This window comes from Toxotes jaculatrix, chromosome 13 (genome assembly GCF_017976425.1).
Source record: "Toxotes jaculatrix isolate fToxJac2 chromosome 13, fToxJac2.pri, whole genome shotgun sequence".
NCBI classification, from domain to species: domain Eukaryota; kingdom Metazoa; phylum Chordata; class Actinopteri; family Toxotidae; genus Toxotes; species Toxotes jaculatrix.
Window position 1 is genome coordinate 3,298,458 of NC_054406.1, and position 23,091 is coordinate 3,321,548.

The following is a 23,091-nucleotide window of genomic DNA, read 5'->3' on the forward strand; positions in this document are numbered from 1 at the left end:
CATTGCTGTCCTGCGTGCCTGTATAAGTCACAGACATGCCCACAGAGGAGCCCTATTGGCCGCCGCAGCCTCGCTCTCCCAACAGCTGTTCTGTATTTTCCCACACTGTGATTGGCCTTGGGGTCCCGTCGATCAAATTTACTTTGACGCGTGGCTCCGCCCTCGCGCTCCTTGCCCGGGATCCTATTGGCTACTGTACCCGTTCGTGCTCCGCGATTGGCCGCTCGGGCTGGTTGTCAAGGCTTTGGGGCTTCATTCACCATTTTGCGACTGTAGTGTAGAATATACAGGGCAGTAGTTTTTCCTCCTTTTAAGTTGCTTTGCCGGAGAAACATGAACGGCCGCTAATTGGCAGCTGCGGACGACTGGCCACCCTGCCCTATTTTACCCGGCGGACTCAACAGAGAAACACACCGGGGTACTATATTAGCTCTGGTGAGTATAAGCTGCCCACAAATCTTTCTCCTGCAGCACTGCAGTAGGGGCTTGTTGTGCTTTTGCCGAGCTGCTAACGTTGTTCATGTTTACTGTGGCCATAAACAGTGTTAGCAGTTGAGCTGATCAGCATATTTTCCGATATCTGGGTGGCCTACGGAGAGGAGTAGAGGGCGGATTGGGTGTCTTCTGCGAAAAAAAAAAAAAAAGGGAGCGGTGCGGCTAGACATAGTGAGCTTGAAACTTTTCCACTAGAAATATATTCAACGCCATAACTGCCGCTGGACTTCCTAGAACAACTGTTATTTTTTTCCTGCGTTGTATGAAACCTCGAAAACTCCTCGCTCGTCAGTCCTCCTCCTCTGTCTCTCACTGACATATTTTCTTCCTCTTTTTCATGAATCAACGTGGCTCTTTGAATTAATGTGTGATTTCTCAGGCGCTTGAGGGCCTTCTCCTTGGACTAGTTTGTGGCAGCATACTGACACTTTCTCCTTCTCGTGTCGCGGTTGCAATAATGCAAACGACGACGAGGGTAAACACAAAGTTGGCCGGGCAGCTTTGTCTGTCTTTTCAGACGACTGTCACTTTCGGATGGGCCCCCGAACTGCTGTTTGTAGCTGTGTTGTTTGTGTCAGTGGAGTGGATTGACAAAGTTAACGTGTTCATCTGTTTGGGGCATTTCACGCCGTCATGCAGCACGGGGAATGTGGGTCGTATTACATGGGTATTAGGGATCAATATGCCCGTTAGACCGGTTATTTCCCGGTGACAGCGAGGGGAAGATTTCCAAGCGGCCTTGTGTGTGCAGTTGAGGCCTGGTCGCTGCACGCCACGGCCTGCTGTGTTGTGGAGTAAAACTGGTAGTAATCGCGGTACTACGAGGGCTTGACACATACACGGCACTATCCAGCTAAACCAGAGGTGACGACATCACCTCCTGTAGTTTGCATTTTGTGCTTTGGGCCTCGTCGAGATAAAGTTAACAGCTGTTATCTGCTCCGGATTATGATTATGTCAGTATATTTATACACCCCGGCCTGTCGATAACAAAGCACTGTAGTGACCCTGTTATACACAGAGGTGCTCTGCAAATGACGAAACTTTCATCTGTACAAAGCACTCAGAAATATACCACGAAAAATGATTAAGCCACTCCACAGTAGGTTAGGACATACCATCATGTTCTGTAAAAGTTCACCACTGGTCACTCTCATGTGCCTGTGGGATTATTATTATGAATTTATGGCAAAGCTGGCAAAAAAAATGTAGAGGGCATATACATTTTTTTAATGCATAAGGCTTTTGTATTCATAGCTAAAATATTATTAACTCACCTTATACTTGGTGTAATAATAAGCCCATTAAGTTATTATTAGTTTGTTTTAGCCGACTCGTGGTTGATGAAGTGATTGAGGTGTGACCCAAACCTGGACAGTCGCTCACCTAAACCAAATTAAGTGTCCACAAAGGCCGCCGCTCGTATTTTTAACACCTCACAAGACTTATATCAGCTCGATGCTGCCTACAGCCATGTTCACTGTGGATCCATGTCAGCCTATGAAAGAGCGTAAACACTGTTCTGCAGCTGAAATGCGATTGAACTTGTTACCCTGCTCCATATGTATACCTGATGAGCAGAAAGTGCTCTGCTTTGATCACCGAACATGAAACATAGGAGATTCAAGTCCACTACAGCTCCCATATGGATTTGCTCGCTCCATATTTCACAGAGGGGAGTGTGAGTTGCATCAGTTTGTCTTTAAGCTGTTATCATTAGGCCCATGACTCTGACACCAGCTGTTGTACACAGTGCACTACTGAGTAAACACACGTAGCATACCTCTATCGTGACCAAGTAAGGCCGGTTGCCAAATTATTTTATGGTGGCTGCTCTGTGGCTCTCTGTCCTAAATAAGGATTTACATAGGGCACAGTGGTGGCTGGGAGCTCTAGCTCTCTCTGTGTGCACTATCAACTATCATCACATAAATGTTTGCTGTGTGTGTGGCCTTGAGACAGACGGCACTCATCTCTGAAAATGGATTTCTCTCTAGCCGATATGATGTGGCAGATATTAAAAGGACCTGAATGAATGTGAGCCTTCACAGACAAACAGGAAGGCAGCAAAAGGGAAAAGAGACAAGCAGACAGAGAGAAAGAGACTGGTGGGAGGACGGATGTAGAAACAGGGACAGACAGGCAGACATGTGCCTTAACAGACAGTCAAACAGCCACTGACAAGTAGACACGCCTAGTGGTGGTTGATAGACATCAATCCAGAGCATTTTGACAGTGAATATCACAGTTGCCGTGAGAAATTTCAAAAAGATGACAGAGCATATAGGGGGTGTGTTGAATCTCCCTCTTATACACTTGTTGTTAACATCTTTCTGGCGCTCCTAGCTCTGTGGAGACGCTTGCACACAGCAGCTAGGACCTGAGGCAAGTCCCACGCTTATCAGCCACACAGCAAACAAACCAGTTAAATGACAACAGTCCCCCGTTCAACAAGTCAGCAAAAATCAATCTGTTTTACTTTCTAAACGGAGGCAGAACTGTGAATGAGTCCGGTGTGGAATAGGAGATATTCTGAATGACTCTGGCATGGCTAAGAGCGATACTGAATGGCTCTGGTGTGGAATAACAATTATTCGGAACAACTCTGCTTTTCTGGATGACTGCGGCACAAAATGAGGATAGAGACTAAGTGGAAGGAGAGTAGAGAAAGAGAGAGATGAGAAGTAGAAATCAATATCAGAGAGAGACGAGAGAATGCAGGCAGGGGATAAGAATGAACGTGTAATACTAGCAATGAGAGAGAGGGAGGAATAAAGTAACGGGAAGTTAGGTAATGGTCTTCCACAGGAAATGGAGTTTGTAGGGGCGGATTGACTCTTGCTTTGAAATACATAGATAAAGGTCGCCACTGAGAGAGAGAGGGAGCGCGAGAGAGAAGGAGAGAGAGAGAGAGAGAAAGGGAGGGTTTCAGTATGCGAGTGAAGAAGGAATTCCCCCGCCTCTACTGCCCCGGCCAAGAAGTAGTGTGTATGTGTGTGAGAGGAGTGTATGCAGAAAGGCTTGTCTGGGCAAATTGAAAAGTGCTCCTCACTATTTCCATATAGTGTTGTAAGCCTACATTGTGTTTACTCTACAATATGGCCTCCTGTTTTCATTATGTACCTGGTATGGATGCAGGCCTTGTGTAATGTGAGTAGAACCTGTTATGCAATGAATTAATGTGTAATGAATTTGTAGATGAGTCACATTCATTACTACTCTAGTAAGGTGGTGCATCATTTAGCAGGGAATACATTTCTTAAAATTAATGTTTAACAGTTCATTACTCTTATTTTTTATGATGCCCGTAATCAGGGGGTCCCACTTTGCTTTGCTTTTGTTTTAAATTACTTTCATGTCACTCAAATGTTTTCACAGATGTTTGATTTTGATTCAGTCAGTCACTTTTCTTCTCAAAGCCGTGCAGTTAGTAGCTATCTTGTGTGGTGAATAGGCTTTGTGCATGTCTGAATGTGTTTGCCACATGAGTAACCCACACTCCCTGTTCCCTTTCTTTCAGAGTCTCTGGAATAAGGTGGGCAAGTGCCGAAGTCGCACAACAAACACAAGACAGGATGAGAGAGAGAGGCCTCGGCAGAGGAGGAAAATAGAGAGAAAGGAAAGGAGGTGAAAGGAAAAAAAATAGGGAGAGCAAGAGAGGAACGCCAAGGAGAACTTCTGGGATAAATAAATAAAAAGACTTGTTTGGAGAAAAGGCAAGCTAGATGAAAAGATGAAGCCGATTAAAAAGCAGGGCCGGCGCTCTCCTCCCTCCACCCGGGCCAAAGGGGGGAAGCGTCGTGGAGCGGGGGATGCCCCAGAAGGTGGAGAGAAGAGAGACTCTGATGAGAACAGAGACAGAAGCAGATCCCCACAAAACCAAACTCCCTCCTCTTCTTTTTCTTCTAATTCACACTCAGAGTCCTCCCAGGCAGACCCAACCAGAGCACGGGACACTTCAGAGGGGGAGGGGCTTCACAGAGAGGGGCTGTCGGAGTCGACAGTATCGCTCGCCATCGATTCTGGGAAATTGTCCACACCCTCAGAGGACAGATCAGGGAGGTCAGCTGTGAGTGGAGGTAGCCACAGTGACAGTGGTGGTAGCAGTTGCAGTAACAGTAGTACACCAAGCGCCAACAACAGCCCAAACCCCGCCTCCAGCCGAAAAACGGCCACCTTCAAGGCCCGCGTTCCCAAGAAGAAGTACACCTCTGAGCACTGCTTGTCTACTACTGCTGGTAACCATAGCAACCCTGCCTCCAGCACGCCCCCTCCTACTCTGAGCGCCGGGGTCCTCAACCACGGGTCAACAGGTTCAGGAAGTGACATCAGCATTGTGCACCCTGATGGTAGCGGTCAGAGTAGGAGCCTTATGGATGACTTCCACTGTAGGACTACTGGCAGGGAGGGGCCTCAGGACAGCTCCCCAGGACCCCCAACCCTGTCGCTGGGAGTGGAGAGGGAAAGGCCTGGAGGAGGTGAAGGGGTGAGAGATGCAGAGCGAGTGTCGCCCAGCCCCCTGCCCCGCTGCTCCTCCACAGACACCGCCAGCGAGCACTCAGCTGACCTGGAGGTGGTCGGCGACACACACGCACCTACACAGATGTCTGCACACGCACCATCCAGTCTCCCTGATGCACTGTCGGACGCCCTGGCCAAAGGTCTGAAGAATCAGCGTGTCCTTGCACGCCAGCCCAGGAGAAGAAGTGACGAGGAGGGCAGAGGCGAAAAGAGGGATGAAGGGAGGAGTTCAGACTTGGTGTTCCGGGCTGGGGTCGTCCGTAAGGTCAGTGGTGAATTTGGAAGCCTGGAGGTTCAACTGAATGGGGAGAAGGCGCTGTGTCGTTATCCGTATCGACATGACAGCCCCCCAGGGGTGGTGGACATTATCCTAGACGCCCCGCCCCCTGGTGTTCATCCAATACCTATTGGCACCCGTGTCTGCGTACCATTTGGCAATGAGGAGTGCAGCGAGGGCCAGTGGCAATGGTACCGAGAAGGTGTGGTGACCCAGGTAGACACACACCCCGCAGTGGCCAATCGCTACCGTGTCCTGCTGTCTGAGGATAGACCTCACTCTGGGGACGAGGAAGAAGATGGCAGAGGGGCAGCCAATGCTACGCAGGCAGTGTGGGTCTCCCGACAAACACTCCGGCTTCTGGTGCCACCTTGGGACCTGGATTTGCCGTCTGGAGGAGGACGAGAGGGAGAAGATGGGCTCAGAGAAAAGGAGAGGGAGCGGGAGGACAGGGAGGAGATAGACGTGGAGCAGGAGGTGTGTCTTTTGAGCCGGGGAATGGCCCCAGGAGTGGGGCCAGTGTTGGGGAGAGGGATGCCCTACCCGGGCATGGTCCCTGTTTCGTCCACATCGGGTCACAGTATTACCTCCCCAGTAACTCCAGCCTCAGTCCTCAGCCTGGCTCCTGGCCGAGAGTGGGAAATTGAGAAAGATTTGGAGAGGGAGAGGGACCTCCAGGGAAAACGGGAAAGAGAGAGAGAACGAGAGCGAGAAAGGGAGAACAATGTAAAACAGCAGCAGCAGCACCACCCATACATGCCCCTTACCCCTGAAGAAGACATGGAGGTGTCCCATTTTAATATGGTCCCAATGGGGGCGATCATACCTGGGGCCAAACCAATGGCAGTTCCCCAACACCGCCACATCGTCTCTAAGCCCCCGCCTGGCTACCTCAATCCCCACCTTTCTGTGGTGCGGGGCATTGGAATCCCCTCCGCCCACCTAGCCTTGAATCCCCACCCTCCTCCTTCGCCTGTCCTGTTAGGCCTTGACCCAGCAACGGCAGCAGCTGCAGCAGCTGGTGCTGTCATTACCACCCCCCAGCTTCCTCCTCTCCCTCCCATCTCCTCTTCCACTGCATCCTCCTCCAGAGTAGAGAAGACCTCAGGAGGAGGTTCTTCCAGCGGAGGGGCAGGCAACGGTGGTGGATCTGGATCAGGTTCGACCTCCTCCTCCTCCTCACGTTCTCGCACCCCACTGACAGCTGCCCAGCAAAAGTACAAGAAGGGAGATGTGGTGTGCACGCCAACAGGCATCCGTAAGAAGTTCAATGGGAAGCAGTGGAGGAGACTGTGCTCCCGGGAGGGCTGCTCTAAAGAGTCTCAGCGCAGAGGATACTGCTCCAGACACCTCTCAATGAGGACCAAGGAGATGGAAGCCAGCGGAGGCGGCCGGGAGCGGTGTGGAGCCAGCAGCACTGGGACCCTGACGCCGTCTGACCTCCGACTGAGTGGTGGGAGAGCCAGCTCAGAGTTTGACTGGGATGAGACATCGCGGGAAAGCAGCGAGGCCAGCAGCCGTGGAGGAGACTCCCGTCCCCGTCTAGTCCTTCCCTCTCTGCTCCCCCAGGATCTCTCTCGTTTTGACTTTGATGAGTGTGAGGCAGCGACCATGTTGGTCTCCCTCGGGGGCTCCCGCTCAGGCACACCGTCATTCTCGCCCATCTCCAACCAGTCGCCCTTCTCCCCCACCCCGTCGCCCTCACCCTCTCCGCTCTTTGGCTTTCGCCCTGCCAATTTCAGCCCCATTACTGCTCCTGCCTCTCATACTCCACGCCGCCATCGTCAGCTTAGTGGCACTAAGATGGGCACGCCAGGTGCTGAGCGAGAGCGCCACCTGTCTGGGATTGTGCCCACTTTTCAGACCAACCTCACTTTTACAGTCCCCATGAGCCCCAGCAAGAGGAAGCTCGACACCCACCCGCCCCCTCCAATGCCTACAGTCCAGGACTACCAGACCAAACCCGAGCAACAACAGCTGGTGGGCATCGGCGGAGGGGTGATGGGAGAGTCAAACCTGGGCCACAGTCCTGCCGCTTTCAGAGTCCTCTCCCCCCAGAGTCAGCCGACAACTCCCTCCTCACTTTCCTTCTCCCGGCCTCGTAGTGCCACCAGCAGGCCACCATCCTCCGCTGCCTCCACTCCTCCACCCATGCTGGTCTCTCCCACTCCTCCCTCCCCACTGCCCCAGGAACCTTCACCACGCCGCATTGTGCCCCTCCGCGATTCCCCAGTCATTGTCCGCAACCCAGATGTCCCCCTGGCCAAGTTCTCTGATGGCCCATTAGGAAGGAGAGAGAGAAGCAGGTCTAGGGAGCACAGCCAGCCCCAACACACAGCTCCCCTGGGCCTGCAGGCTCCCGTCCCCATCAACGGGGCTACCACCAACGGTGCAGTTCTCCTGCGCAACCCCACATCCACGCTTGTCCTGGTCACCTCCAGCTCGGTAAGGAAGTCACTGTTTCTGGCTTTTTTTGGTGATACATATGGTATGGTACAGCAAAGTAGTATCTTTGTTAGCTCATAGCATTTATTGTCATATCACTCCACCCTAGTATATTTGGTAGCTTCTATGACCTTCATACCCTAAAAGAAATTAAAACATCCATTAGAAATATATTATGTATTTTTAGTCGTGAGAGTGTATGTATACTTAAAATTCCTTGAATGCTTTTTTGCTGATCTTACTGATTCAGAATGTTTTTTTTTACTTCCATAACTTTGTCGGTCAATTAGAAACTCGACCTTCAAAGTGAATTAAAAAAATACTCAACAAAAAATCCATGTTTTGAGTATAATACTAACTGTGATAGACCTTAAAGGTGGCCTTCAAAAGGTTGTAGCATCAGTGATAATGGAGTCCAGTGGGGACCCAAAGTCATGGAAAGAGAACATACATTTGTGACATTATTGATATGAGTCAGTCCTCTGCCAGTACAAAAAATACATTTTGATGTCTCCTCCCAGTCCCTGACTCCAGCCACAGTGGGCCACGCTTCCCTATCCAGCCCCTCCACCCCTGGGTCAATGTCCACTTCATCGGGCACAGTCCTGTCCTCCTCTGGTTCCGGAGGCAGGGAAAGGGAGAGGAAACCTGAGGGACACCAGGACACCTCTGGAGGGTCACTGCCACAGCCGGTAGCCTGTCACCCCACGCCAACTGCCCTGCTGCCACTCATACTGCCAGCTGAGTCGCCTCACCCTGCTCCACGCAAGCAAATCATCATGGGACGCCCAGGGACTGGTAAGGATGGGGAGAGGGGTTGGGAGCTCATCATGGCGCTGTGGCCGTGACCTTTGTTCCTGTCAGATACAAAGTGTGCTGAGCCACAGTTCTGCCATACTGTAAAGTAGGAGGGGATGTGCAGGCTGTATCTTATGTGCTCCGGTCTAGTACTTCTCGCTTTCATTATCTCGCTCCGGTTACAGGAGTGTCATCAGAGTGCTATGGCTATGACTCATGTACACTTTACTATTGTTTGCTTGCCGTGTAAGAAACATAACCAAAGGGCATTTTTTCCCCTTGATCTGCCTTTTTAGGGCATTCAACCATTTTAGCAGTGTTTTTATTAAGTTATAAATTAATATTAATTCATTATGTCGAGATTTTGTTTTACTTTAAATTATAATGATGACGATAGACAAAGTAGGTGCATGTTAAATGTTCTTCTGCTCTGAGCTGTGAACTCCATGGTTAGGGTTATTCCAGTAGCGCGCAGTAAACAGTTGCAAGCTTCTGTCCATTTCAGGTCCTGCATGTAAATTTTGTTTTTTAGGGTATTATGAGTATTATGTATTTTCCTCCTGGTTATCAGTGCCTTCTAAAACCCATACCATCCGTTAGCCCTGTAGAATACAAGCTGTGCTGTTAAATGTCAGAAGGAGCGGCGTTTTTTGAGAGAGGGTGAAAAGGGGGGATGTTGCCTCTATCAGCAGTTTTGTGTACCTGCTTTTAAAGCATCTATTCAGGCAAAAAAAAAAAAATCTGTCCTGAAAATATTTTGTCAGCTTTGTGAGCACCCTGTTGGATGTAAGAAAATTGGCCACTGAGAAACAGAGTGGTGTTTGGGTTCATCATATACTGTAAGCTTGTTTCCATGCCAACCTTGCGATATTACAGTATGGCAAAACTCAGAAATGTTACTTCGAATATATGAATAGGGAAGATGGTTTCCAATGCATGATTTCTCATTTTGTATCATTATGATGCGACACTTTCTAAATCTGAAAACTGAAAGTGTAATAAATGTACAGAAATTTGTCTTAGTGCAGAGGGATATTGGCAGTTTGGAGGTTGTTCAGTTTCACAGTTCATATTGACACTGGTAAAACAGGATATTGTTTATACAAAACATGCAAGTGATTATAAACATACAGAGCATTTTTCAATTTTTTTTCTGTAATGTACAAACTGGCTCTGGTTTCAGCTGCAGAATATTTGTTAAAAATCACTGAATACAACTGATAAACTTACACCATGAGGATCTTTCCATTCTCAGTTTCACTATTTAATATTTCATAATGCTCTTCTGATTAAAAGATAATTTCTTTGCTTAGTTTGTCTGATAAAGATGACTTTAGAGTGAAACCATTTTTTTTTTTTTTTTGAGGTGCGAAGATCAGAAAAGCTTTGATATATCAGTCCCTCAGGCAGCCACCCAGACCTGCTGCTGCTCTGCTGTGTGTAATTTGTGACTCAGTGTGTGTAGCTGCTGAGAGTGCGTGTGCGTGCGTGTGTGCGGGGGGTGTCACCCTTTTTCTACGTGTGTGTGTGTGTGTGTGTGTGTGAGACAGAGATAAGGGGTGTTTCACTGAAACTTTAAAAAGGGTGGGAATATTGACATGTCTGGGCATGCAAGACTGAGAGCACGAGTGCAGAGAGCAACAAGGACATTCACACCCCCCCTCCTCCACCTCACACACACACACACACACACATACACACACACACACACACACACACACACACACACACACATACACACACACACACGCACACACACTCATCTCATGTTCCAGATAATCAACAGCCTCAGACAGGGCATCAAGGGCAGGTCCTGCGTGATGTGAATGTGTTTCATCACTCTCAGCAGAAAAAGGAGTAATCGTGTTGCCGGCGTGTTGTCATGGATACACTGTTTCCACCGATAGAATTAGTGCAGTAAAGCGTTGAGGCCTGAGCTGATTACCGGAGCGCGCTTTTATTTCTCTCACTCTCTCCCTCGCAATGCCGCTAACAGCCACCTGCCTCTGTAGCGTAACGTTTCCTCTGCCATACATTTTTAAAAACACCTAGAGCCACAGCGGGGACAGAAACAAACACAGGCAGTGGAGGCCCCACGGCTGAGCTCTCTCCTAAATATAGCCCAGCTCAAGTGCAGCTGCATTAGCATCACAAGTTTCATTACTGCTCTCTTTGACTACATCTGCAGCCTTCAGTGATGGAAAAGAGATGCGAGTGCAGATGTAGCTGAGGTCTCATGTTGTTACACAGCTGAAAAACTCTCCAGTGGTAGTAATGTGTGGTCATAGGACAGGAGGATATCTGTAGTGGAGTAGCATAATTTTCCCACCTTAAAGCATGAAGACAGCTGTTCACCCCGTCAGGTGTATTCCTTTATCGCTGCTGCCACTTGCTAGTCATCACTGTCAGCTCTTCTAGTAAAACAGTAGAGACAGATGGATATCTGAGCAGTGTTTCTGTCTCTGATGGTTTTCACAACCCACCGCTGTCAGTGCTTCACTGGAATATTCATGCCTCGCGTCTTCAGGGTGTCAGCACGTCCTTTTAAAAGTTTGAAGAATCTCAAGTCATATTACATAACATATAACACCTTAAAGGATGATGCTGGCGCTATGCTGTATTTTTCTCACTGTCAGAAAATCCCATAAAAAGCCCAAAACCAACAACGTGTTATCTCTTGCTTTAACTTCCCTTGGTCTGTGGCACACAAGTCCTTGTAAACGGCATTTTTAAAAACACCAGTCACCAGTATACGGTTCCATTCTTAACATTTCAGGCTCAGTAATTTCCTAAAACAGCTTGGCACTGTAGTGTTTAGTAAACATTACTCAAAGGAATAAACAGTGCGTATGTTGGGGGACAATTTCCAGCAGCAGAGTAATATACATATGCTGCTCATAAGGTCAGATCAACTTGTTCATCACAGTTTTGAAAAATGTCACCCAGTGTGACAGTGTGTCTCACTGATGTGAAGTTTTTGGACAGAGGGCTAAGATAAATCAGGCTTTGATACACAAAGCTAAACATACATGTTAGTAGGATCATTTCTATTCTATGGGATTTGTTGACAACAAGATCTTCAGCCTCCACCTTTAAGGAGAGCTTAAATATCACCTGCTACAGGTTTGATTTTAATGTCAGTGGAAATGTATGTATACCACATTTTGTTACATGTAAATTAGATGTGACTTAGTTTGAATCCTTACACAGTGACATTTGGTTGTGGCAGAGTTGGAAAGTTAAGCAGATCAAATAGTAATTAGATCACAATAGTGGGTGGAAACAGTGAAGGGTGCTGAGTTTGCCCTTTCGGTGGCTCACATTCTGACTCCCGTGTATCTTCACTGTTGCTGTATTACACGACAGGGTTAATACAGTATTGACCCTATAAACATTTCCTGTTGTACAGCTCATTCAGAGCTGTTCAGTCCCTGAACTGTCAGTAGCTACATACAAGCAGTCCGTTTCTGCCAGCTGCCACTTTCTTTACTTTCATTACTAATTTGATCTTAATTCCTCGGCTTAAATCTGCTGATTTAGCTTCTGTGCTGGCAACTTAAAATGTCAGTTGTTGTTTCTAATAGTTCGATGTACCCTCCTGATAACATGTAGGTTAAATGAGAATGGAGACACAAATTTAAACAAAGCACCAGGGTACAGTCCCTAAACTTGGCTGGTATTCACACTGCTGATTAAACCTAAACGGATAAACTGGCTGATATGAATTGTTTTTGCTGAACCATCAGTATTGGTTTATACTGAATGTCGGCCAATAAGGAACAGAAAATTGCAGGAAAGAAATGGTTTGACTAAGTCTGAGATCATTTAGAAACAGTCTCTCCACTACATCGTTTGCTCACCAGCGATATTTTTTCAAATGTAAATTATCCTGCTCAGAACGAGTCTTGGCCGCAGCTTTTAAAAAAAAATCTAAGGCATCCATATTTTTATATGTCAATGTTTTTATGTATTAATTACTGCTGATGTGTTTTTGAGAAAGTTATTGCACCTGAGAACGGTCAGATAAGGGGGAAAGCAAAAAGATACAGACGTGTGTTTTACAGTAAGACATGTCATCTGTCATCTGTACTATTTCTAATCATGCCCACCTTAAGAAACAACCTCTGATGTGTAAAACATTTGAATAGTCCTCACTTCCTCAGATGAAGTTCCTCATGAAAATAGCAGCTTAAACTGCCAGTAAGAAGCAGGGAGTGCAAAGGTTGCAGTGCAATGATAATAGTCATGTGACATTTAGAAGAGCGTTTATTCACCAGTGTGTGACCAACCGGCAGCACCTACAGTGCATCCTGGATGTATTTACATTTTCCTCCCTGTCGAACTCAGCAGTATCTGTATCTCTGCTTTAAATGAGCCATAGCCAGAGAATGGTTAGCTATATATAGACCGTTTTAATACTTTATTATAAAATGATTCATGAACACGGAAACTGGACAGTGCAGTGCCGCAGCATAGAGTTCACAGCCAGTTTATTTCCACCAGGCTGGAGTGGAGGGCGAAGCTGTTTAAACCTGAAATCTTTATTATAAAAATTTATACCACACTTAGAAACAGAATAAATCACCACGAAGTTCTCCACCGATTCCAAAAGTAGAAAAAATACTCTAAAATGCAGTTGTAGTAATAGCTGTGGTTCTAGTTGTGGTGGTAGTGGTGTCAAAGGTGTAGTAGCAGTAATAGCAGTAATGGCGGTGGTTGTAGTATTAGTATTAGCATTAGCAGTAATAGAGCCTTCAGTGTGATTGTATTGTGATGACATGAACGTATGTATAATGTTTTAATTAGAACCAGCACTGATACATTTTCATTGTCATTCACTGGACATTGACATGAAGAGTTTAAACATTCAACTTAAACTATTTCATATGTGAATTTTCTCACACGGTGTGATATATATAATTATCAAATTAAAATTGTGTTTCATCCCTAAGCAGTGCTGATGGAGATTCGTGTGCAAATTAAACATGTACTCTGAAGTCTTTCTTGGCTTGAAATGGTTTCCGCTGCAGAGACAGATCAGTCCAGAGTCCGAAGCTCGCGGCAGTGTGGCAGCAGTCTAGACAGCGAGTAGTCTGGAGTCTGGAATCTCTGTGGATAAAATAACAGGTTCCCTCATCACATCACACACCACATGACCCCTCAACTCTCATTATCCTGAGGGATGGTCTCTGTGCGTGTTGGAGCGGGGGGCAGAGTTGGTGACTGAATACACAACTCCATTCATGGTCTTCAGTCTCTGGCAGTTTCTATGAAAGTGTAGTTTTTAGTAGCTCTTTAGCTCATCGCTGGCTGACGATCACATAGAATTTCACATGCTGCCAGAGGGCGGAGCACCACCTTCTGTCTACAGGCCATGATACTGAGACGGACAAACATGATGACATTTCACTTTTTCTCTCCACCTTTCTCTTCCCTCTCCCTTCGTGTTCCCACAGTTTGGACCAACGTGGAGCCTCGGTCGGTGCCAGTGTTCCCTTGGCATTCACTCGTCCCTTTCCTGGAGCCCAGCCAATCAGGAGCGGCTGCCCAGCCTGCTGATGGCCAGCAGCTTGTCAATCAGAGCAAAGGTAGCAAATGACCACACTCCTTTTCTCTGGACATGACATCATGACTTTTTACCCAGAAGAATGATTTTGCATGTATAAATATATATATATATGTATATATAAGCACTATATTGTAAACAAGTGTTTCCCACTATAAAATAATCTCAGGGCTGCGTTTCTCAAATAACGACTGCCAAAACACTCAAGTACAAATGTTGGTTGGACAAACCAGCAGCCAAGTCAGTGTTTCCCAAAACAGTTGCGACTGAACTGCAAATCAGCACAGTTGGTGTTCACACCAATATAGCTCCAGTAACATTGTTGATAACACTATTTATTGACTTGGGTGCTAAATTTTATTCAGAGTCTAATTTTGACTGATGGGAACAGTCAGTAATCTGAAAGCTAATTTGAGGATTTACGTTTCTTTTCCCCGGAGCTTCACAAGACTTTATTTTAGGTCTTTAAGTTGTGTTTTCTTTTTTTTTAAGCTGGATATTGTTTTTGGATTAATTGTTTAAGATCATATTTTCAAATTGCTTGTTTTGTCCAGCCAACACTCCAAAGAGCCAGTGTGTTGTTGGCATTTCTGCTTTTAAAACGACTGAAAGGATTAATCGATTATCTAAATAGCTGTGGATTAAGACTCCAGAGCGTCCCGTTCACTGCAGTGACACACGATCAATCTCTGAAGAAAAGAGACAGTTTCTATTTCAGGGTGTATGAACATAAGAGAGAAAACCAACACACTGTATATAGTCCTCTAAGCATTTAAGTCATAAGGATGAGGCTAATCTGTATAATCCCAGTAAATGGAAGCAAGTTCACTAAATGGCTACGGTGAACTTTGTTAACAAGAGTTAAACACAAACAATAAAAAAACACCAGTCCTCTAATTGATAGATTTAATGACAAAACACTTCTGTCATGTACAGATGAAGTCATTAAACCCCTGAGGGAACATTTCCTTTATATGTGAAGCGCATTCACCTTTAGCTGAAATGTTCTTCTCACTACTGAAAAACATTATAACATAGATGTAATCATAGCTTCTCACACCTCCCACAGTCAGTTGGCCGGAGTAGAGCTACTCATCAGCAAGCTGCGCGCAGTGTAGCCTCGCGTTTACACACATGCCACTGTTACTTCATTTCATAAAGATTTTCTCTAACTGGCAAATAAATTTTTTTTTGTTTCAGAGCCTCGTTGTGGCGTGGCCCTGGTGAGCGACGGGCGAGCCGGCCCTCCAGACCTAGAGAGGGGATCGCCGTCATGCCCTCCCCCGACCAATGACAATCCTCATACAGACAGGGGCGGGGCTGACAGCGAGACAGAGAGCGATACAGATGACCCGTAAGTACAAAGTATATTTTTTAATTTTTGAGCTGCTTTTTTTTTTGCCATCCTCCTGGTCTTGTTAAAGCCAGAAAACGTACGATGGGCCTTAACGTTTTTAATTGTGAGATGTTTTCTGCAAACTTAATTTCTGGCACATTGAAGATTTTCATTAATATAGCAGAGCAGAACAGTGAAGTGCTCAGCAGTACTTTTTTGTGTTGGTTGTCAGAGTCCAGCCGTGGCTACGGATGGCAAATGGAATCAAGAGAAGAAGAGGAAGAAGCACAAGAAACAAAAGATTTAATTTAAATTCAGGTGTAGAGTAGCGCTGTGGGACATTGACCACATTGCGAAATGAGAGCAGTCCTCCAGTCAGACACAGGCAACAGCCAGATAACCATCGATCCAGTTAGGTCTTGTTGACATGCAAGTGCAGTATTTTATATCTTTCTGTTATTTACACATAAACTCAGAGGCTTGTTGAAGTGGGGCGTCACTTGCCCAGCTGATTTTGTAGCATAGAAACGGGTTCGTTAGAGAATCTAGAAATCTGTTCTTATTCAACAAGTTATGCCTAAATTGTTTCTTGTTTTTTTCGCCTCAGCTGCTTGTGTTGTGTTTAAGCCCTAAGGTTTTCATAGATGACGCATCCAAAATTCTGTGTATGCTTTTTGGAAAAAAAAAAAATCTCAAAGCTGTATTTCATATGCCTTAATATGGAGAAGCAACAAAACAAACGGCTTGTCAGACGGAAGTTTTGAGCTAAACTTCTGTGCTTTAAAAAGTATCATAACTTGTTTTGGTGCCAGTTTCAAATGGTGTAAACTCATATTGAGCAAACCCTTCATGCGCTGTGTTTGTTTCTTTTCTGTGGCTCTGGGTATGACTCAGTAAAAAGTAGTAACTGTAGATTATGTTGGACACAGTTTGTCGCTGCAGTTTGAATTACCTGCTTTAAAACTCTCAAGGACACTACACTTAGAACAGGTGCACTGAAATCCACCTCTGACAATAAAAATTCAAAGGAAACAAACAAGTTTCCTACCAGCTGCATCAGTCTGTGTGTCTGGCAAGAGTTGTACAGTCTGTGCTTGCTCATTCCACTCAGTCTCAGGCTGTGTCTCTGCGTCTGGCTGGGTTATTGCTCTTTCAGAGTGACTCAGACGGGCTGCGTGGCTGTCTGGCTTGTAGTGTGGTTTTGAATGTTTCAGGGTCACTGTGCTCACAAAGGCTGCCGTCGCTGAAAGAAATGCTTCAGCAATCTCTTAATGTTGCAGTGGTTACACCTGTTATCTGCCTACACCTCAATGGAGAGACGAATGGCGTTAAAAACAGAGTCCACACATTCAACAAGATTTGGGCCCCATTTATTATCCCTGTTACCCTGTCTGCACACTAACACCCCTGCTGTACGTGTGCTTACACACACACATACAAATCCAAGAATACTACAAACATTTTTAAATTTTACCCCTTCTCGTCGATTCTCAGTGTGTAACCCCCCCCTCTTCCTTTCTTTGTATTTTTTAACTGCTGTAAACACACAAACCGACAAACTGAAACATTCCACCCGCACATACACATTCACACATACGCCCATAAACATGCAGACACATAGCACATCTGACTTCTCCCCCAGCCAAACTCCCATGTAACTTCAGTCTGCCAGACAGCTTATGATTGGTCTGGTAATTGTGACGTTATATTTTAATTTGCCTTGTCTCCCATGGCTTAATTTCTACCTTCATGGATCCTGTGTGTGTGTGTGTGTGTGTGTGTGTTACTCTTTTGCATTTTTTGTTTTATTTAATCTTTTTTTTTGTATTTTTTATAATAAAAATTCTTTAACAAAACCAGGCAATAAAGAAAAAAACACAAGGAAAGAACCCACCATATTCTTGTAGTCACGGCTTGACACTGAGCCCGCTCTCTCATAGCAGAAAGGTTGAGACTCTGTGTCTGCCAGCTTACAGTTTCAAAAGACTTTCTGTCACAGTTCTCATAAAAGCGACCCAAGAGCACAAATCAGGAGACAGATGTACAAGTGAAGAGTCTACTTAGAAAAAAAACAAGGATACAAAAATCCAAGCAGGCAAGTACAAAGGGTCGGGCTGACTCAAAATCCAAAAACTCCGATCAGGATCAAAACAGACAGGCAAAGAACAGAGGAATGGACACCTAAAGGCACGTGGCACAGAGATAATCTGGCAGAGAGCAAGTGGCAGTGGACACTAGGGAGGTACTGAGGGACTGGGGAACAGGTGAGTGGGGAGGAGGAGGAGCAGGTGAAGTGATTCTACTGGCGACAAAGGGGGTAGGTGGGAGTTGCAGGTTCTGAAATGACAGCACAATTAGAAACAAACAACTGGATTGAACGAGTGAAAGCGTGAAAGAGCAGACTGAAACTCAAACCATCACACTTTTCTATCATAAACAGTTTTCTTGCCAAGAAAACTTTAACCCAGGTTTATACACCACTGATTTATTAGTCCACAGTTTTGCTTCATCACCAGTATTTGGAAAGCACGTGGTGTATCTGTCATACAAAATTGCACAAAAATAATAAGCCAAAACCTCTGTTTGTTTGTAAGTGCTGATTGGCTAATCATTAGAGGCACTGGCTTATTCTGCTGACCCTTTCCCTTTTCAGTATCTCTGTTGATTTATGTTTATATTATTCATGTTCTCTTTTTGGCACTCTGCGAGTATCATCACTAACATAAACCGTGGTGTTGTTGAAATAATAATAATAATAATAAAAAAATGTACACAAACTCTCCATTTGTGAGAGCATTTCTTTTTTTTTTTTAATTGACTGCGTCTGGTTGCTTTTTCCTGGAGAAGACCCTGTGACTCACAGGAAGAGTGCAATTTAGTAGCAGAAACGTCCATTTTTGTGCAATTAACTGAAAACTCAGAAGTTAGCATGCGGGGTGATAACGGCCACTGCAGAACAGATAGAGAAAAGTGCATCTGTATATAAAAGCAGAAGAAAGAAGTGAAAAGAAAGAAATGAAGACAAAAGGAAAGCACTGTTCTGTTTGTTTGGCATGTGATCTGTGGGCTGTCTCTTGGCAAAAAAACAACAAAAAAAAAAAAAACAGGTGTCTGCAGGTAACCACAGTTTTTTTGTGGCTCGCACATGTCATACGGGTTTACTGTACGTCAGCTGGAACTTTACAGAACCATCTTTTCAAATCACAAAGGTGTGAAATACTCTAAAACCATCTGAGAAACAGAGTTAGGTCAAATCAAGAGGAGACACCACTCTCTTCTGCACATAAATGAGGCAGGACCACTGAGTCATGAATTCCTCCCTAAGTCTAAGCCTTGTTGCTTTCCTGAAAGTTCCTCAGAGAAAGGAATCCCCTTCATTTCCCATCTCTCATGGATTCTCAGTTTCACTTTTTCTCTGTGTGTGAATGCAGGTTTTCCCCGGGTGTGGCCAACGATCCGGCTCCCTCCACTGGCCCCATCAAGAGACGCACACAGTCCCTCAGTGCCCTGCCCAAGGACGGAGACAGAAAGGTCAGTCCAACATGCAGACCGGCAAGTCAATGAGTAGAAAGGGAGGGACAACATATACTTATTAAGTGTCACTCTAACAGCTTACCATAAATGTCTCTTCCAAACCCCAACCAGAGGGAGAAGGACCACATCCGCCGTCCCATGAATGCATTCATGATCTTCAGTAAACGCCACCGGGCCCTGGTGCACCAGCGACATCCAAACCAGGACAACCGGACAGTCAGCAAGATCCTGGGGGAGTGGTGGTATGCTCTGGGGGCCAATGAGAAGCAGCAGTACCATGATCTGGCGTTCCAGGTAGAGACAGTTCTTTAATTGGTACTTACTTTATTTCATTTCTAAAATTTGTTATTGTATTGTGAGGGTTAATAAACACTTCAGTTAACTGCCCTGTTTACCACCAATGGCTGTAATACAATCGTCCCTCTATTCTTCAGCCAGTATATAAAGACCCCATTCATTTGCAGATCTTTTGTTGCACAGGATTTGATGCAACAGTCTAAACAACAGCAGGGTACTTTTAATAAACAGTGAAAGAAACAGAAACTAGACAAGGATGCTGTGTCCTCCCCCCTCCAGGTGAAGGAGGCCCACTTCAGAGCCCATCCAGACTGGAAGTGGTGCAACAAGGACCGCAGGAAGTCGCTGTCAGAGGGCCGCGGGACGCCAAAGGAACCGCGGGAGAGGAGCATGTCGGAAAGCATAGGTGTGTGTGTTGTTGTTGTTTCAGTTCTCATAAATTATTCTTCCGTTACAATAAAGAGTAATTATAGAAATACTACACTGATTTTACTACATGAGGCAGCCATTTTAAAGCCATGTTAAATACCTGCAACAATAAGCTCAAACCCCGGGACTGTCAACATTATAAAGAAGTGTTAGTGAGGATTTTATTGATCCACTCCAAGATGGTACACTGTGTTATTTTCATCTCAGAGTCTTTCTCCTCTCTCCTGCAGATCCCATGTCAGAGTCCCAGACGATGGAGGGGAAGGGAGGAGGCTCGGGCTGGCCAGGGGGATCGGAGCGTCGAGGGGGGCTGCTTGTGGGGCAGAACCCCCGTCCCAGAGCCTTTTCCCAGAGTGCCGTGCACACCCTGGAGCAGAGGGAGAGAGAGAGAGACCTGGAGAAGGTATGAGGTTGTTAATCTGTAGCTCAAAGGCAGCAAACAGACTCAGGAGAGTAAAGAATGTGAAGCAAACTGTTCCACATCACCAGCTCCACAAACTGGTTACTTACTTAACGGTGTAATCTGTCAGAAAAACAGCCAAATGAATTAATTTAATTCAGTCAGTGTGTTTCGATCAGGATCACTGTCACCTCACAGTTAAAGAAAGTTAAGATTCTGTTCTTTCATTCAAGTTCAGTTCAGGTTTTAAACAGGTTTCTCACAGCAAAGTGCATCCAAGAGAACTGAGAAAGAAGTCAAACAAACCAAAATGCAGACAATAAAAGCAACTGACTGAAGTAATTCTTAAAAACAAACAAAAAAAAAAAAAAACAGGACCAACACTTGTGTATATACGAGCGCCTACGCACCCACACGTGTCGATGCAAGTGTGTATTCGCAGTATTCGCAGACAGCAGACTTTGTGTCCTTCACACTGCAGAGCATGTTGGTTGAACTCTACAACTTAAACCACACTGTTCAAAAACAGTTCAAATGGACTCGCTTGGTTCTTTGTGTGAGGGCTTGAGTTGTTGCTGTTGAAAACCCACTGAAACCTCTAGAGGAGCTCAGCCTCCAACTTCAAAGGTTTCGCTTTCTACTTTTTTAGAGCCTTTGAAGGTATGAAACTGTGGTGTTTGCTGCTTCGCTCTTAATCACAAAGGAGTAAGGCTGCATGTGAGCTCTTTTGTTTGAAGGCATTCATTTAATGCTTGTGGCAAAGCCGTATGTATATGCATGCTTTGATAATTGCTGTATTACTTCGGTCTGATGTGTTTGTTCTTAAGTACTTAAGGTTTTTCTTTTTTTGTTTTGAGTTTAGAATCAGTGTGCTGTCTGCATCAGCTATCCCGATATATTTTTGAAAATCTCTAGAATTGTAATTAGAAAAAATTCTCACGGTATCGTCTTTTCCACTCTGCGTCAGGAGGACAGGGCGAGTTTGTTCCGCAACCGGCCCCCAGCCCAGTCCCTGTACCAGGGTGGGGCCAGCGAGGACATGACCAGTGATGAAGAGCGCATGGTCATTTGTGAAGAAGAGGGGGATGATGATGTCATGGGTGAGTGAGATAATCAGCAGAGGGGTTTATACTGGTTTGAGAGACTGTTTCATAACCACAGAGTGATAGTTTCAGTTCCCACAATGGTCAGTGCGTCTTCGAAAAAAGACACTCAACTTCAGCCGTCTTAGTCAGAATGATAGTGTCAGTGAAACGCCCAGAAGCTAAAAAAAAAAGTAGCTGTGTCATCTGGCGAGCCCCAGACTACTAATTGCTAGTAGCACATGCAACAATAGCACATAATTGACTATTTGTGGGTGACACTTCCATCGCTGTGTGGCTTTACTTGGCCAGCTTGGGTTGCAAATCAAATCCCTTATACGAGGCAGTTAGAAGTATATTTAGTCCCCTTTGCTAAAGAATTTTCAAAACACTGACTCCTGATGTCCGTGTCCCATCCTCAGAGGACTCATGTCCTGAAGGCTCCATCGACCTCAAGTGTAAAGAGAGAGTGACGGACAGTGATGAGGACGAACCAGATGGACAGGTAGATGCAATGATGATCAAATAACTTGAAATAATATTCACAGTTGATTTAGGAGCTTCTCTGGAACTTGTTGATATTGTCTAAATAGAAAATTGAAGAAGGATTTTAATGAGCACCCAACACTTCTCCCTTCACCCTGTGTTACTTATGTACAAAGGAAATAATGGAAAAGATACTGATGTAGATTGACTTACAGTTCAGTTGATTTTTATTTAGTTAATTTTTGTCTCATCAGTGTAATTCTGCATATAAGCAGCCATATCATTGGTTCCATTAAGAATTTAAACCTACAGATTTTCCAGAGTTAGTTTAAGTCGAGAAAAAGAAGAACTTTACATACTAACTTTCCCGGCTTTGATCTCTGCCTCTCTTCATCTTTCTCTTCCCTCCAGCATGGCTTCCAGCCTGTGGCCCGCTCCTCTCTCCCCTCCTCCTCTCCCTCCATCCCTCACTCCGACTCCACCTCGTCTAAAGGGAACGGAGCAGGAGGAGGTGGAGGAGGTGCTGAAGATGGGTCTGAAAGAAACCGAAAGAGAGGCACAGACGGAGGAGAGGAGGGGAGCGAGGGAGGACCCAAGAGAGAAGAAACAGCAGCAGGTGGAGGAGAAGGAGGTGGTGGAGGTGGGCACAGTGTGTCCTCTCTGTCCATCACAGGCTCAACATCCAGCGCCCAGGCTCCCCTCACTCTGGCCCAGCAGGGTCTGACCCAAGTCCTTGGTCCCGCCCGCATGGCTCCCACTATGGTGACCAACGTGGTAAGACCCATCGCCAGCACACCCATCCCCATCGCCAGCAAGCCAGTAGAAGGAGCCGTCACCCTCAGCACCCTACCCCAGGACAAGAAGCCCACTCTCCTGATTGGAGGAGGTGGACCTCAGCAGCTGCCAATCACCGCAGGGGGTGGGTACCTGTCCTCATCCTCCTCTCCTGGTCCAGTCAGTGTAACCCCTGTGGGGGGCAGCAGCCTGGTCACTAGCCTAGTTCTGGGAGGGTCCTTTCCTGCTGCCCAACCAGTGCAACTCCTCACCCCGCAGCCCCCACAGCCGCACACACAGACCCCCTTCCCTGTCCTCCAGCCCCAGCTCCACCCCACTGCTGCCATCTCCTCCCTCACACCTCCCGCTGGCTCCAAGCCACTAGCGCAGGTCCAGTACATCCTGCCCACCGAGAACCCTTCCTCCCCTCAACTCACCCACCAGCAAATCCTCTCCCTGCCCACCAATGCCACCCTGGCCAATGGCGTGCACTTGGGGGCGGGAATCAGAGTCAGCCCTGGGACCAGAGGTGAGACAGAGAACAACGATTGGCTGACAAAACAGAACAAGTCAGATGTTCTTCTTAGCGTTTTCACTGGTCCACTGAAAACCTTTGTAGCTCCCTTCACTTACTTCTTGTTAATCATCTCC

The 23,091-nt window shown here is 46.0% G+C and overlaps 1 protein-coding gene across 2 annotated transcripts in view; it reads left to right on the top strand.

The window, feature by feature from the left end:
• Window positions 1-276: 276 nt before the first annotated feature.
• Window positions 277-23,091, top strand: part of cica (capicua transcriptional repressor a) — a 31,180-nt gene continuing 8,365 nt past the window's right edge. Inside the window, exons 1-12 of one of the 2 annotated variants that reach the window (XM_041052608.1) lie at window positions 277-435; window positions 4,016-7,738; window positions 8,260-8,536; window positions 13,993-14,124; window positions 15,303-15,456; window positions 18,870-18,969; window positions 19,084-19,266; window positions 19,549-19,675; window positions 19,929-20,101; window positions 21,066-21,198; window positions 21,603-21,685; window positions 22,078-22,969. In XM_041052608.1, the coding sequence (XP_040908542.1) occupies window positions 4,229-7,738; window positions 8,260-8,536; window positions 13,993-14,124; window positions 15,303-15,456; window positions 18,870-18,969; window positions 19,084-19,266; window positions 19,549-19,675; window positions 19,929-20,101; window positions 21,066-21,198; window positions 21,603-21,685; window positions 22,078-22,969 (5,764 nt within the window). In that variant the 5' untranslated portion in view covers window positions 277-435; window positions 4,016-4,228. The remainder of the gene's footprint in view (window positions 436-4,015; window positions 7,739-8,259; window positions 8,537-13,992; window positions 14,125-15,302; window positions 15,457-18,869; window positions 18,970-19,083; window positions 19,267-19,548; window positions 19,676-19,928; window positions 20,102-21,065; window positions 21,199-21,602; window positions 21,686-22,077; window positions 22,970-23,091) is intronic. The other variant, XM_041052609.1, reaches the window with a different exon arrangement.